Source organism: Xenopus laevis, chromosome 2S (assembly GCF_017654675.1).
Source record: "Xenopus laevis strain J_2021 chromosome 2S, Xenopus_laevis_v10.1, whole genome shotgun sequence".
Classification (NCBI taxonomy): domain Eukaryota; kingdom Metazoa; phylum Chordata; class Amphibia; order Anura; family Pipidae; genus Xenopus; species Xenopus laevis.
This window is the reverse complement of record NC_054374.1, coordinates 61,846,612-61,864,078: the sequence shown is the minus strand read 5'-3', so window position 1 is coordinate 61,864,078 and position 17,467 is coordinate 61,846,612. Positions and strand designations below refer to the sequence as shown.

The 17,467-nt window shown below is 38.7% G+C and overlaps 1 protein-coding gene across 2 annotated transcripts in view; it reads left to right on the top strand.

Annotated features, from left to right (window-relative positions):
- dhrs11.S (dehydrogenase/reductase (SDR family) member 11 S homeolog) overlaps positions 1-17,467 on the top strand; it is a 60,330-nt gene that overhangs the window by 16,833 nt on the left and 26,030 nt on the right. For both annotated transcript variants that reach the window (XM_018248420.2, NM_001094963.1), the window contains 1 exon segment: positions 12,153-12,362. In XM_018248420.2, coding sequence (XP_018103909.1) covers positions 12,153-12,362 — 210 coding nt within the window.

Below are 17,467 nucleotides of genomic sequence, written 5' to 3'. Positions count from 1 at the left end.
TTTTCAAAAGAGGGTTGTGGTGGTCTGTTGCTTAATGTCTTTTTTTCTTAGTGACCAGATGGGAGAAGCATGGAGCGAGGAAAGCTCAAATGTATGCATATTAGAGTACCACTACTCCATGGGGTCCTTCTTGTTATGGGAACGAGACCATCTAGCCTCTAGGGAATTAAAGGAAAAAGAAAAGCCAGACTGTTAATACTATTTGCAGTAGATGCACATAACTGGAAAGTGAACTGTTACTCATTCATGTCTGGGAATATATCAACACTTCCAATAACTAGAAAAGTAATTATAGGTGAATACAAATCTGTAAAAAACATCTTTAACTGTGTATAATAGAATAGAATAATAATGGCAATGGTTATATACATCCAGAATGTGTTTCCTAACCGCATTTGCTGTGCATTTGCCAAATGGTGCATTTACATGTGCTGTCGCTGCTTTAACCACATGGCAAACTACACAGTATGTATATGATCCTTAAAATGCAAGCTGTGGTGTCTGCTTTATTGTTAAGTCTCTTATTCATTCTGTGTGGCTGTCTTGGTGATCTGGTAAAGTCCATTGAAATGGTAAGGACAAATAGTCTTGCAGTTCCATATTTGCTTCTTGTAACTAGAAACGAGAATTTCTGTAAGTATGAACATGGCATTGAAACTGTTGAACCTGCTACCTCTTTCCAGCAATAAAAATGTGATTTTAATCTAACAATGAATATATTTGTGCACTTTGCTAAAATGTTTCTTTGTGGATGTAAGACTATGTATCCACCATAAACCAGTTGATGTGGCTTAATAGCTGGCTTAATATCTATAGGCTTTTAGGATCAAAAAGTACCAAAGTCCGCTGAGTGTGTTCACGCTGGAGCTGACACAATATTTCTTGATGCAAACAAAGAAGAGGATTCTACTAGTAGTCGAGGGCTGAAATCAACCTGTGGCTTTCAACAGGCTGATTTTGGCCCCTTCTGGCCCTAACCTTAGGTCTCCCTTTCTGGAACATACAGTATATATGATTTAAGAATGAAGCAAAGCTTGTCCTGATCACAATCTTAACAAAATGGTTTCCCATCTGCTTCCTTTGATAGCAGATTCCAAAATATTATAGGGCACAAGATTTGACTAATTTATTTACTATAAGCTTTTCTGCTTGATTATTGGTATTGAAAGAATTATTTATTAGGATTACAAGCCCAAATTAAGCTGTTCTTTGAGCACTACCCGCACATACAGGGATTCTTAAACTATCGGTTGGAACTCATACAAAGGTCCTCGTTCTGTTAAGGAATGGTTCCTCCTGAAATAGCAAATAATTCTAATAATTATTAAAGTAAGGTACATACATTATTCTAAACCAACATTTAATGTATTTGAATCCCCTGAGAAAATGGTTTCTCAAAGAATGAGAGCATCTACCACCCCCAGTTGTTGGACTGCAAAGTCTGCAGATTCCACTTGTGAGTAGCCCTGGGCCTACTACAGTTATCCAGTAATATGCACGACTGTACTTGACTACTCACGGTGCTTCCCATTGCTGTAATATCTGGCATAAAACTTTTTTAGGATGCCACAGTACAGAAAGTCATCATAAGTATGTATTCAGTAGCTCCACTATTAACTATTGAGTGTTTGTAGTGTGTGTGATGGAAGAATCTGTTCTTTAAGGTAATTAGAGACTAGTGTAGTATTTATCAGTTCAGTTTGAATCCTTTTTTTTTTTTTTTATAAATCTATTGTTGGGTGCATAAACCAATCTTGATATTTAGTAGGTGCTATTGATACCAGGCTTTGTGTTTCAGTGCTACCAAGTTAAGGTGTGTGCTATACCGGTAATAGTATTTGCTCAAACAAAAACTTTATCTGTTACTTAGGTTAAACCTGTGCTAACGGCTTAGGGCAGGGCCCACAATGCATACATTTTACTTCTGATAATACATTGTTCTATTACTTTATTTAATCAGTATGGAATTCTATTCATATGTGCTTGGGCAACATAAAAAAACACCTCTTGGCCTTATTTATGCTACCAACAACTAGTCTCCAACCTCTCTATCTCTGCTTATTAGTTAGTAGTGATAAGCTGAATCCACTATTTTGGATTCGGCCGAACCCCCGAATCCTTTACAAAAGATTAGTCTGAATAAAGAACCAAATCCTAATTTGCATATGCAAATTAGGGGTAGGAAGGGTAAATATTTTTTACTTCCTTGTTTTGTGACAAAAAGTTGCGCAATTTCCCTCCCGCCCCTAATTTGGATATGCAAATTAGGATTCGGTTCAGCCGGGCAGAAGGATTCAGCCGAATCTGAATCCTGCTGAAAAAGGCCAAATCCCGAACCAAAGCCTGGATTCGGTGCATCCCTATTAGTTAGCACAAGACTTAAAACTCGAAGGCTTTAGATTTAGGGTTAATGTTTGGCCTTGAAAAGGTCTGACTGTTTGGGACTACCCCCTGCCCGGTAAAAATGATGCTTCACGCCAATGTTATTAATAAGAATGTGAGATTAAAATATAGGAAGGCCAGTATTTTTTCAGAAAGGTGGCAACCCTAATTGGGATATGGCTTCAAGGTATGTTAGTGTAATGATATCCTTCTTGAAATGTGAGCAGTTAGTACTGTATTTGTCTAAACTGGTTTCTGTACTTGGGACTATGCATAGCAATAGGTATATAGTGGAATTTGTATTATTTTCAGGATATATATGTACTATGTTAAAAATGTAATCAAAGTTATTATAGCAGGTGAAAGAGTAGTGATTTGTTATATTATTTACTCAATCTCTGCTTGATCCTCCCCTCTGTCACAGCCTTACCCCTTTAATATTACAACTCCACCAATTCTGGCCCTTTCTCCTCCCCATATATTATACAGCCAAGTGATGTGCGGGTCAGGAAAAGCTTAATCCACTCTGGACCCTAACCTGCAGAATGTTACCATTGTAGGACCTGTGTCCATCCCGTAATTTCATCTTATCGCTCTGTGTCAGGGGAGATCATGGCCCCTCTGCCACCTGAGGCAGCAGCAGTTGCTGCTGCCCCCCCTCCCCCTAAAATTCGCTCTTAAAGTACCAGGAGCAGCATTTTTGCTGCCCCTGGTACCTAGTGGGGCGCTGCCGCCTGAGGCGACAGCCTCAACTCGCCTCATTGGCGAAGCACCCCTGCTCTGTGTGTTACTTCTGTGTGTGCCACACCTCCCAACTGTCCCGTTTTTAGAGGGACAGTCCCTCTTTTGACAGCTCAACCTGCAGTCCCTCATTTGTACTGGAAAGTCCCATTTTCTCTGCACTAAACAGCCTGAAAAATAATAAGTTTCTAACTTAATTGGCTTTTGGCAGAGAGCCCAGAACAGCCACAACAGAAGATAAGATACATTTGTAACAATTCCAGTGTATCTAGATAAGCAATCTAGATAAGAAAATTAGTAATTGTAACAATATAAGAACAACAGGTCCCTCGGGAGAAGTTAGATTCACAGCTTAAAGGGCAATTCACCTTCATTAGCAAAACTGTAACTGAAAAAAAACCCGAACTTTTATAACCTGTGAAATTTTGTAAAATGAACATGGTAATTAGGGGGTGTGGCCACAAAATGGGCATGGTCAACAAAATTGCCATGCTACGTGCAGCAACTTTTTTGTCCCTCTTTTTATTGTTGGGAGGTATGTGCACCTCTGCTCCCGAAGATTCCCTGTCTTGGAACCAGAGAGGAGAGTGGTCTTGCCCTTGAAATGTACAGGACAAATAAACCTTGATTTTAGTACAGGAAGCAAAGGGTTTTGTATTTACTTGTGCATTTCATGTGTTCCACTGCAAGAGTAATATGAGTTAACACTTAAACAAGAGTGTAAGAGCTCTAAGAGCCTTCCCCATGTATAAATAATCAGTGTTTGCCCAGGTGCAGTAACCCTAGCCACCAATAAGATGTTCCTGCTGATTAATACAATCAATACATGACGAGACCTGTAGCAATCTTTGACCTGTTCTTTTCTAATCATACTCAACTCATTGCAAGCTAAAAGTGTACAAGTAAATGCTAGCTGCTGCTCCGTGGCATAACTACAGGAAGGGGAAGCATGCGAGTGGGGGTGGGTGAGCTGCACCCAAGTCCAGCCAAAGATAGTTATGTTGCTGCTGATCTATGATAAAAGTTAGGTCCATAAATATTTGGACAGACCATTTTTTTTTCTAATTTTGGTTCTGTACATTACCACCGTGAATTTTAAATGAAACAACTCAGATGCAGTTGAACTGCAGACTTTCAGCTTTAATTCAGTGGGTTGAACAAAAACCTTTTTATAACACAATCACTTCATTTTAGTGGCCCAAAAGCATTTTGACAAATTAAAAAACTGAAAATAAAATGTTAATTTCTAATACTTGGTTGAAAACCCTTTGCTGGCAATGACAGCCTGAAGTCTTGAACGCATGGACATCACCAGATTCTGGGTTTCCTCCTTTTAAATGCTCTGCCAGGCCCTTACTGCAGCGGCTTTCAGTTGCTGTTTGTTTGTGGGCCTTTCTGTCCGAAGTTTAGTCTTCATCAAGTGAAATGCATGCTCAATTGGGTTCAGATCAGATGACTGATTTGGCCATTCAAGAATATTCCACTTCTTTGTTTTAATAAACTCCTGGGTTGCTTTTGCTGTTTGTTTTGGGTCATTGTCCATCTGTATTATGAAACGCCTCCCAATCAATTTGACTGCATTTAGCAGGATTTGAGCAGACTGTGTCTCTGAACTCATTCAGCAGCTTCTATCCTGTGTCACATCATGGATAAACACTAGTGTCCCTGTGCCACTGTCAGCCATGCACGCCCAAGCCATCACACTGCCTCCGCCATTACAGATGATGTGGTATGCTTTGGATCATGAGCTGTTCTCTATACTTTTTTTTCTTGCCATCATTCTGGTAGAGGTTGATAATGGTTTCATTTGTCAAAAGAATGTTTTTCCAGAACTGTGCTGGCTTTTTTAGATGTTTTTTTTTAGCAAAGTCCAATCTAGCCTTTCTATTCTTGAGACTTATGAGTATCTTGCACCTTACAGTGCACCCCCAGTATTTACTTTCATGCAGTCTTCTCTTTATAGTAGACTTGTATATCGATACACCTACCTCCTGGAGAGTGCTGTTCACTTGTTTGGCTGTTGTAAAGGGGTTTCTCTTCACCATGGAAATGATTCTGTGATTATCCACCACTGTTGTCTTCCGTGGACGTCCAGGTCTTTTTGCGTTGCTGAGTTCACAAGTAGCAATTTCTTGGATGGCTTGTTTCACCTGCATGGAGAGCTCCTTTGACTGCATGTTTGTTAACAGCAAAATCTTCCACATACAAGCACCCTCCACACAAATCAACTCCAGGGCTTTTATCTGCTTCACTGATGACACAATGAAGGAATTGCTCACACCTGCCCATGAAATAGCCTTTAAATCAATTGTCCAGTTGCTTTTGAGCCCCTGAAATAAAGTGATTGTGCTAAAAAAAGGCTTTAGTTCCTCACATTTTTATGCAATCTTTTTGTTCAACCCACTGAATTTAAAGCGATTCTGACACCTTTTTTTTTTTTTTTTTTTTAACACTGCCTGTGGATTTCTGATGGTGTATTGATCTTAGCTGTGTTTTTTTTTTTTTAAAAACGAAGTTTCCCTTACTTTTGCCAAGCGATCTTCAGTGCAGCCTTTGGGGCATCCATTTTGGATAGTCCATTCAGAGCTTCCGCTTCTCAACGCGTCCTGTTTGAAGTAAATCCGCCGACAGCCAATCGGATGCGTCTTAGTTATGCTACAGATTCTGCCCTTACTGCTTCAGCGTCGCGCGTGACGTCATCACGCATTGCGCCGCACCATGTGACTTTGGCGGCCAATAGGAAACTACTATACCGGCTTTCAGTGTTATAGGCACGAAATTCGAACTTTTGAAAGCAGTTGAAACTTTGTTGCCTATTGTAAGTATGTATGGCAATTCACTGCACTCACTGACACATATTTAATACACTTTTAATACATATTATACCTTTTCTGGACACAAATCTTTTAGGAGATATTTTATTGGAATAAATGACAGCCAGGCAGCATTTCAAGAGATAACATTATTATTTTATATGACTGTCTCCTTATTCACATACTTCTATGGAAATTTCATGACACAATTAATTCAGCAGAATAACTTTTATTACAAGCTTACAGCTTTCCATATATAAGTTTATATACAGTATATACTGTATGTATGTTGCTTTTTTTTGTTAAATTCTCTCTTTATAGATCATTTATTATTTTCTATATTTAAATTAAACTATTCAATTGGTCTTTTTTTTTTTTTTTAATTTGATAGTTTTGCATTTATTTGTCATCAGTCTTTTTTTTCCAAATCGGGTTATAGACCCATGTAAATACAAAATATCTGTAAGATGAGACATGTCATTGCTAATTATTCTTTTCAGGCCCATTACTATTTTTTTTAACTGCCTCTTTATCAAATTAATGTCTGGTTGCTATGTATATTTGGATCCTAACAACCAGATTTTTAAATTTGTAAACTGGAGAGCTGACCAATAAAATAATTTAACATGTAAAGCCATCTCTTTTTTAAAACAAATTTCAAATTGTTCCCAAATATCACTCGATGTTCAGCACACAAGTTTAAAGGAACAGTATCACCCAAAATTTTTTAATGTTTGTTTTTATTTTTTGTACTGTGTTTGATTCAGAATCACTATTGTAGTTCATAGATCGCTATTTAGCAAAGGTGTAAAATTTAAAAAGGCTATATGGCACAGGTTGATTAGTGAATAAAAGATAACACCATTATGTTTTACAGAGCTTATCTGCTGTGTTGATATACTACTGAGCCTTTTCTCCTTTGAATGGCTGCCCCCATGGCTACACAGCAGCTTGTTTATAGAAACTATAGTAGTACTTATCTGTTATCTACTGTGTATCCTGTGCTTGAATGGCTGCCCCCATGGCTACACAGCAGCTTGTTTATATAAACTATAGTAGTACTTATCTGTTATCTACTGTGTATCCTGTGCTTGAATGGCTGCCCCCATGGCTACACAGCAGCTTGTTTATATAAACTGTAGTAGTACTTATCAGTTATCTACTGTGTATCCTGTGCTTGAATGGCTGCCCCCGTGGCTACACAGCAGCTTGTTTATAGAAACTATAGTAGTACTTATCTGTTATCTACTGTGTATCCTGTGCTTGAATGGCTGCCCCCATGGCTACACAGCAGCTTGTTTATATAAACTGTAGTAGTACTTATCAGTTATCTACTGTGTATCCTGTGCTTGAATTGCAGCCTGTTTATATCAACTATAGTAGTACTCATCTGTTATCTACTGTGTATCCTGTGCTTGAATGGCTACAGAGCAACTTGTTTATATCAACATTAGTTGTAATTATCTGTTATCTACTGTGTATCCTGTTCTTGATTTGCAGCCTGTTTATATCAACTATAGTAGTAATTATCTGTTATCTACTGTGTATCCTGTGCTTGATTTGCAGCCTGTTTATATCAACTATAGTAGTAATTATCTGTTATCTACTGTGTATCCTGAGCTTGAATTGCAGCCTGTTTATATCAACTATAGTAGTACTCGTCTGTTATCTACTGTGTATCCTGTGCTTGAATGGCTACAGAGCAACTTGTTTATATCAACTATAGTAGTAATTATCTGTTATCTACTGTGTATCCTGTGCTTGAATGGCTGCCCCCATGGCTACACAGCAACTTGTTTATTACAACTACAGTAGTAATTATCTGTTTTCGACTGTGTATCTTGTGCTTGAATTGCAGCCTGTTTATATCAACTATAGTAGTAATTATCTGTTATCTACTGTGTATCCTGTGCTTGAATTGCAGCCTGTTTATATCAACTATAGTAGTACTCGTCTGTTATCTACTGTGTATCCTGTGCTTGAATGGCTACAGAGCAACTTGTTTATATCAACTATAGTAGTAATTATCTGTTATCTACTGTGTATCCTGTGCTTGAATGGCTGCCCCCATGGCTACACAGCAACTTGTTTATTACAATTACAGTAGTAATTATCTGTTTTCGACTGTGTATCTTGTGCTTGAATTGCAGCCTGTTTATATCAACTATAGTAGTAATTATCTGTTATCTACTGTGTATCCTGTGCTTGAATGGCTGCCCCCATGGCTACACAGCAACTTGTTTATTACAACTACAGTAGTAATTATCTGTTTTCGACTGTGTATCTTGTGCTTGAATTGCAGCCTGTTTATATCAACTATAGTAGTAATTATCTGTTATCTACTGTGTATCCTGTGCTTGAATTGCAGCCTGTTTATATCAACTATAGTAGTACTCGTCTGTTATCTACTGTGTATCCTGTGCTTGAATGGCTACAGAGCAACTTGTTTATATCAACTATAGTAGTAATTATCTGTTATCTACTGTGTATCCTGTGCTTGAATTGCAGCCTGTTTATATCAACTATAGTAGTACTCGTCTGTTATCTACTGTGTATCCTGTGCTTGAATGGCTACACAGCAACTTGTTTATATCAACTATAGTAGTAATTATCTGTTAGCTACTGTGTATCCTGTACTTGAATTGCAGCCTGTTTATATCAACTATAGTAGTACTCATCTGTTATCAACTGTGTATCCTGTGCTTGAATGGCTACAGAGCAACTTGTTTATATCAACATTAGTTGTAATTATCTGTTATCTACTGTGTATCCTGTTCTTGATTTGCAGCCTGTTTATATCAACTATAGTAGTACTCATCTGTTATCTACTGTGTATCCTGTGCTTGAATGGCTGCCCCCATGGCTACACAGCAGCTTGTTTATATAAACTATAGTAGTACTTATCTGTTATCTACTGTGTGTCCTGTGCTTGAATGGCTACCCCCATGGCTACTCAGCAGCTTAATCAGATAGTAGCTCCCTAACACAATAACATTTATGTTGTTTGTGTGTTTTGACTAATATTGCTAATTTACTAATCTTAATGCTACATTTATTTCAGCTTCTTTCAAGATGCCTCAATGTATAGTGAAAGGATGTAGCAGTAGAAGTAATATTAAAACCAAATTAAAAAATATTATTCTACACGTCTTTCCAAAAAATGTACAAAGAATACAACTGTGGTTAACATCAATTGGGCAATTTCCTGATGAACAAATTGTTTCTCTAGCTGCACGAATTCTTGAGAAAAAAAACACAGATAGTTTTCGGATCTGTTCACAGCACTTCACACCGGATTGTTATTTTCTTCAAAGAGAACGAAGGTTGCTAAAGGAAAGTGCAGTCCCCACTGTCTTCCCAGAACTTTCTACAATCAATAAGGAATCTGCAGAAAGTGTGGATGAAAACCCAGAGTCCATGGAAAAAGATTCACTGGATTCCATAAGCAGGCCAAGAAAACGAAAAAGAAAAAATACTTTTAGTGATGCAAGCACCAACACTGAAACCACAGCGTATGTGGATAATGGCACTCAATGTGATTTTGACATTGCAGAAAAGTACGCTCAGGTACCTGAGGAATCACACATCTATGAACCTGTCATTGTGGATATTTTTAAAGAACATTCTTATATCCAGTATGAATCCACTCATATGAAGCAAGATCCAATAACATCCCCCATTCTTCATCCTGTGGCTCTTTCAAATGAAAATGACATTTTAGATATCAGCGGCATTTTTGCCGATATTTGTAGTACTATTGAAAATGCAGATGTTAGTCATTCTACGGTTTCATCATCTCTGCGGTGCATAACTACTACACCAAAGAAAACACCTGCAAACATAATCAATTTACCATCATTTGCTGAATTGAGAATTATTTCTGACAAAACTCAACTTGAGGAATCTCTCAATGAATCTGTTGACGAAGCATTTGTAAGTTGTACAAATGATCCTGACTTTAGTATTGGCAGTGAGGCAATCGGAGAAAGCTTTGTTAGTGAACTTGATTCTGAAATACAAGAGTCTTTTATTCTTTCTCAAGAACGCACTCTGCTTCTAGACAGAAAATTCCTAATTTTTGAATCCAGTTTAGATACCTTACTTTACAAAGTTAAATGCCAGGCTTTTTCCGATTGCAATTGTCTGGTTGATAATTTTACCAAGAAAACAGAAGGATCGTTACTAACGGTTATGGGTTACTGCTCGGCAGGGCACCGGTTTCCACTTTTTGAGAGTCAGCCAAGGATAAATAGATATGCAGCAGGTAATATTCTTATAGCAGCTGCTACATTGTGTAGCGGTTCCAGCATACACAAGGTGCATGAATTTTTTAATATAATAGGCATGGAGCAAATTTCAGAAAGAACTTTTTTTCGATACCAGAAAAAATTCCTGTTTCCTGCTGTGTACAATATGTGGCTCAAAGAAAAAAAAGAAGTCAAACAAATAATCGGACGCCAACCAGTAGGCTTGATGGGAGATGGGCAGTGCGACAGCCCTGGATTTTCTGCAAAATATTGCGCATACTCAATGATGGAGTTATCTTCCAAAAAAGTAGTTGACTTCCAAATTGCACAAAAAAGCGAGACGAAAACCTCTCCTGCAATGGAAAAGTATGCATTTGAAAAATGCCTAGATAGAATTATCGAAGCTGGGATGGATGTGCGTTTACTAGCCACAGACAAACATCCTGGCATTAAAAGTTTAATGGAAAACAAATATGGTGGCATTCATCACGAATTAGATATATGGCATTATGCCAAGAATATTAAGAAAAAAATAATTGCAGCAAGTAAAGGCTGAAAGTCTGCAGTTCAACTGCATCTGAGTTGTTCCATTTAAAATTCATTGTGGTAATGTACAGAACCAAAATTAGAAAAAAGTTGTCTCTGTCCAAATATTTATGGACCTAACTGTATTGATGATGATTTATTTTTTAAGAAAAAAATAGTGAATGCAAACTCACAAAAGCCTAAATATAAGATGTATTTGCCCAAAAGAAATAGCTGCATATTACATTATATAGGGACATTAGTTGCTATTTGGTGCTGGCTAGAAAGGTTTCATTGTTTTGTGCTAATCAGCCAGTTTGATAACATACAGTTAGGCCCAAAGATCTTTAGACAGAGACAACTTTTTTCATACATGTTAACTGAAACCATACCTCCCAACTGTCCCGTTTTTTGCAGGACAGTTCCGATTTTGACCGCTCAACCTGCAGTTTCGGATTGTTACTGAAATGGCCCGACTTTCTCTTTGATCTCCTGCACTGAACAGCCAGAAAAAGATACAAAGTTTATGAAATTCAATAAGCAAAGGAACAATTTAAGAATAAGCAGGTCTCTTGTGGAAAAAAATTGGAATAAAGCATTCCTGGGCCAGCACTTCTCTTAGTAAAACACTGGCCCAGGAATGCTTTATTCCAAATTTTGATTATATGATTGAGAATTGGCCGTGCACCCCTGAGATTGCTTGATCGGAGTGCGGATACTGAAGATTTATATATATATATATATATATATATATATATATATATATATATATATATACATACACCTTGTTTGTTATAGTTATACAGGAGCAGTGACCAGCTCCTTGTTGTAGCTCCCACCCTTCCCAACTATAGTCAGGTAATCCCATGATCCCACTGGTGTCTAATAAAAGGGCAGCCAAGTTTGGGAGTTTTACTTTGAAAGCAGCAAGTAAGTTGCAGGTAAAACTAGTCCCTTTTGTAAAATGTATAATGAAGCAATAGAATTCTTAATGAATCAGATGGAAATCGAGTGTAGGACTGGTCAGATATGGGATGACTTTGACGTAGTTGGCCAGCTTAAATATATTGCAATATATGGACAAACAATCCCTGTTTTGTTTAAAGGGTAAGGCATTTTTCAGTAGCAGTATGCACAAAATGTGTCTGTCTTAAATATATTGATAATGGGTTGAGTGCAGAGGACCTCTTGTATTTGTATGTGTATATATATAATTTTCTTTTTCTATGCAGTATTCCTGTTGAGTACAGTACTATGTTACTTTATATATGTATATATATTCTGTCTTTAAGTCTTGTTTTTTTTGGTGCATTGTGAGTGTGGTGATCTTTTTTGCCAGCAAGTTTATAAAACCCACTAGCTTTCTGCACGACTGCCCAGAAAGCAGTCGGCTTCCTTAACAGCAGTACTTGCACTAATAATTACCTGCTTTCTCTCTTGGCAGAAACTGGCTGCTGAATGTCAGAGTGCCGGCTATCCAGGCACCTTATTCCCTTATAAATGTGACCTGTCCAATGAAGAGGAGATTCTGTCCATGTTCTCAGCAATAAAGACACTGCATCAAGGGGTGGATGTGTGTATCAACAATGCAGGTTTGGCCCGACCAGAGCCTTTGCTGAGCGGCAAGACAGAGGGATGGAAAACAATGATTGATGTAAGTACCATGATCATTCAGAAGAGATTTTGTATATTGCTGATCAGTCTAATTCGCTGTTGAAGGTGCAAAGTTTGCTATGTTTCAAATCATCTGTAGCAACCAAAAAGCAGACCTCCTTATTTCCTTATATCTGCTTTGATTACATCTTTTGTGCTGGTTGCTATGGTGGGCAGCGGAAAGAGCAGGACCGTCTAGGCTTAAAGTCCATTACTTCACTATGGAAGAAGGTGAGGGATGGGTTGAATTATTGCAAGACTTTTTTTTTTATTTTTATGAAAAAACGTGGCACTAAAAATATTAAAACATGGGGATTACAGTTTGAATCAATTAATCTAATTGCTAATCTAGGAGCTCCTTGGTGCTCCTCTTTGCTAAATGGGAGACTTAACACCATCTGTACTCTATTCCCCATGGACAGGGCTGCAGGGTCCTAGTGCCCGCGTATGCACCGTAGCACTGGGGATTACACATACAGATGTATGTATTACCAGTGCTCCTTAGAATGTGCTGGGAGGCCCCTAAAATCTTTCCGCCCTAGGCTCTCGCTACAAATCTGGTCCTGCCCATGGATACCTTGAGCAGTACTTTAGTAAAGTTGTATTCCATCTGCCTTTGGTCTCCCTGTAGCAGAGTGAGAACAGATTGATAAGAGAGAGCCTGGGCTTTGTTAACCTGTCACATCTGATTTCTGTAATGAGAATCTGACATTAATTCTCTTATTAGTGCCCCATGGTTCAATGTGATTTCAACTGAACACAAATGAAGTCTGTCTAAACTTGCATGGGATCTTACCAAAGGGGACACTACTTTTAGTCCTTAAGGGCTCTTACTCACTAGCGTTCTGACCTGCGCTCCCCTGCGTTCCGTTTTCTGGCGTTCAGCCGCAGGGGAGCGCAGGAATAGACGCATGTCATTATTTCAAATGGGGCTGTACTCACTCAGGCGCATGTAGGCGCCGAACGCAGGTTCAGACGCAACATGCTGCATTTTTCCTGCGTTCGGCGCCTACACGCGCCTGAGTGAGTACAGCCCCATTTGAAATAATGACATGTGTCTCTTCCTGCGCTCCCCTGCGGCTGAACGCCAGAAAACGGAACGCAGGGGAGCGCAGGTCAGAACGCTAGTGAGTAAGAGCCCTAAAGCTATGCATCACATGGAAATTGCAGTGTCTCTACAATTATGCTTCAATTCTGGAAAAAAAAAGCTAAAAAATCATGGAAATTTGTTTCACTTTATGGTTTTCACTCTTTTTTGCATCCCTATATTGCTGTTGCACCTTTTCTGCCTATTAAAAGTGATAACTTTACTGACTTGTAGACTGATAAAATCTGAGAAACTTTGCAGTTGGTGGTTGGCTGCAAATTATCTTAAAATATGTCTGTTTACAGCAAAGTCATTTTAACCTTTTCACTGCCATCTGATTTGGCCGCTTGTGGTACTTTTATTGCCAGGCTGTTTTTGAACATTTTGTGCTCTTTCGCTTTAGGGGACTTTGGGGGTGGGGGGGACTTTCAGTCCACTGAACAGTGCGTACATAGGTTTACACTGGCATTACTACTGTAGCCTAGGCACGGGTGCAGGATATTCCCTCCCCTGCTCGCCAGATTTGTGCCTCTTGTAGTGTGCACTGCCACCAATTTACCTTTTTTGTGGCTCAGGTGGGCCCCGGTGTGATCACACCCATGGTAGTTACACCATTGTGGTTTAGCAAGTATTTGGCCTCTAGGGGCCCCAAAATGAAGACACCCCATATGATAATTTTTGTCATCCCAGCTACTGCAAAACAAACAAACAAAAAAGTAAGTTCATCTCAGAAAGCCATATATTTTTGGAAAGTACATATTACCCTGAATCCAAACTGAATACATGTATATGCCTATAATTCTGTCCTGTCAGCGGAATTGAGAATCAATGATCACTTTCCTTGTTATTTCTAGCACTAGAGAGGCAGGAATGGTTCAACTCGGAAAATAGATTGATTAGCTTGAACAGCTGCCAGAGCTGATTATTGAAGGTAATGTCCCTTCAACTGTGTAGAATTTATTGTACCCAGGGGGTCATTGTAAATTATTGAATTAAACAGGGACACATTCATGTTAAAACAACCAATATACAAGTATATATTTATTATGTGTAAAATTAGTTCACTTCACAGAATGGCAGTGTCCTTTTCAAACAAACATTTCTTTACATTTGACTGATTTATTTTTCTCTATAATAACAAAATTAATAAGATTAATAAAGTTTAATTTTATTTAGTAACCTTAAAGGAAAAGGACAGCTAAAATCACAGGGAAGTGCCAAGTTGGTAGGCAGCCACTAAGTGATTTTAGTTGCTTAACTCCTGTCCCAGGCCAGCAGTCTGTTATTCTAAATTTTGTGCAAAAGTGGGCTTCTGCATTCACTTTTTTGGGCCCTGAGGCAAAATGTCCCTCCGACATAGTAGATGACACGTCTGGACTGAGAATTAAAATAGGCCCTGGCATTTCAGGTACACAGAGGCCCATACAGCTCCCACTAAATACTGACTTTCTATGGGACCTTATAGCAGCCCCTCTGGCATTTTGCAGAACCCACAGATTGCCAGTCCGGGCCTGGTAGATGAGGTTGAAAAAAGACAAATAAATGACATTAACCATTTTAGCCCAAGAAAAACCTTTCTGTAAAAAGCCCTTTCCTTTCTACTAATGTGAATGGATGACCTAGTGTTCTCTGGAAGGTCCTAATGGTGAATAAAGCATCACCTACCCCCCAATTTAGCCAGTCTTTCTTCATAACTCAGACCTTCCATTTCTTTCCATTTACTTAGTATATTTTCTTTGGACTTGTTAAAGGGAATGTAAAGGCAAAAAAAATAATAATATTTGTACTTTCTTTAATAAAAAAGAAATATATCTCCAATGGAGTTTAATTAAAAAATGTATACCGTTTTTATAAGAAACCTGACTGTATGCAGTGAAATTCCCCCTTTGTTTTACTTGCTCTGACTGTTGTGGATAGGAAATTTCAGATGGTTCCCTAACTGCTCTGCATAGAAACGATCATATCAAACAGCAGGGGAGAGCCCTCCCCCACCTTTCTTCCCAGAACTTCAGCAGTTTTGTTTGTTACCCTGTAGAGCAGTCGGCAACTGTGTAGAGATTCATATTGGATTTAATTTTGCCTTTACATCCAACTCCAGTGGCAGGGACAAATTTAAACCGATAAAATGCCAGATTTAAACGGATAAAATGGGATTCTCATTGAAGGATTATTTTGCTGCAGCTACTGGTTCTGCAGAGTTGGAGAAAGTATGTATTAAACAATACAAAAACTATAAAAGTCAGTGATATTGTGGGGGTGGCATGCACACCACATGGGCGGGGCTAAGATGTGCAACTCGTCAATTGGCTGATCGCCATATCAGTCAGGGGAGATCCTGTCTGCTTTTCCTTTTTTGGAAAACTAAGCAGACTGTCTTGACCTTCTGAAAACTGGGCTGTCTGGGTCAAATCTGGACAGGTGGCAACCCTACTTGAAAATGCTGAACATTTTTGAGTGATATGCACCCTTTATTAGACTTCATTAGCTTTTTTTGTGAAACTGCTGAAATATACGCAAAATACATTGAAGTCAATGGATGTTGTTCACATCATTTTTTGTTTTTACTTAAAATACATTTGTTAATGCATTAGAAATTGGGGTTTCCTACTCTAAATGCAATAAAGTCAATGGGGGGTTTTGCTGTGTTTTTCTTTGCAAAACTTTTTTAGCTGCAGTTTTGTGAAAAAATGTGCTGATGGCAATAAATCCAATGCCTGCTGAAAAATTCCCCCTGTGTAGTTATTGCTTTGCAAAACATTTTTCTGCTCTGGAACAAGTTCTTTAAAGGGATTGTTCACATTTTTTTCAGTTCAGTTGGTTTCAGATGGTTCACCAAAAATACAGACATTTTCCAAGTACTTTCTATTTTCTATGTGTGACTGTTATTCTATTAGTGTAAGTGTAAAGTTTCATTTTTCACCTTCTAAAGGCATAGAGGTGGGGCAGGCGATTAATTCTCACATTGTCCCTTCCCTCCTCATGCCCTATAGTTATGTAGGGCATTGTGCATAGGCATTAAGTTCCCCATTCTGGTTAATATACAAGATTTTGGGGTGATACACTATTTATCTTAATAAGTGTACACAAAATGGCGCCTGCCTGCTTGCTGTGATAGTGTAATTCTAAGACTGAAGGACAGAGACGGAGCTAGGTGGGGGCGGGCCCTGGTGCGGGCCGTGCAGCCCCCCCCCCCACCCTCTTCCGTGCGGCGCTGCAGTGGGCGCGTGACTGCCGGGGGGGGATGCGGGCCCTGCCCCAATTGCACCCCCCTGTACATGGACATTTGTAAGGCATACACTGGGTGGTAATATATACTTATAACTTGTACCATTCAGTTTTTTGGGTTTATTGGCCATCCTCCATTATAAATATCTATTGGTATGTTGATGTGTGACTGTTGAGTGTTTGTGTACATGGGTACTGTGTGTAGTGTGACTTGTAACATTTATGATTATTAAGTATTCACAGTGATGTTTTGGATATTGCATGTCTGGATTCCTGTTTCCTTGTTTGGTTAATTTTCATGGGGATTTCAAATGTATATTTATATTTAATAAAAATGTGTTTTATTGAAAACCTAAGTTTTGAGACTAGTTTTTAATTGGGGGTTCAGCCCTTTTGAAGTTATTTCCCAGCATGGCCTCATCCTCTAAGGTGTTATTTTGGTCTTGGGCCCATCTGATATTAACCCTTTACCAGGAATTAGGTGAAAAATTATAGGGTCCCTGTAGTTCACTTCCGTAGCCAGTTCACAACATCTGTTCACTCTCGGATATAACAGCAAAATGAGTTTTAAGGTGGACCATAGCTTACAAAACGGTCTCTTTGGTAAACGGTGACTTGCAGCTTAAAGGGCAATTCACCTTCAAAACTGTAATAACACATAAAACCTGACCTTAAAACCCCCCAGAAATGTGTTCAAACTTTCTATAACCTGGCAAGTTTTGTAAAATGGACATGGTAATTAGCGGGTGTGTCCATAAATTGGGCATGAACAAAACATTTCACTGCGTGCACGT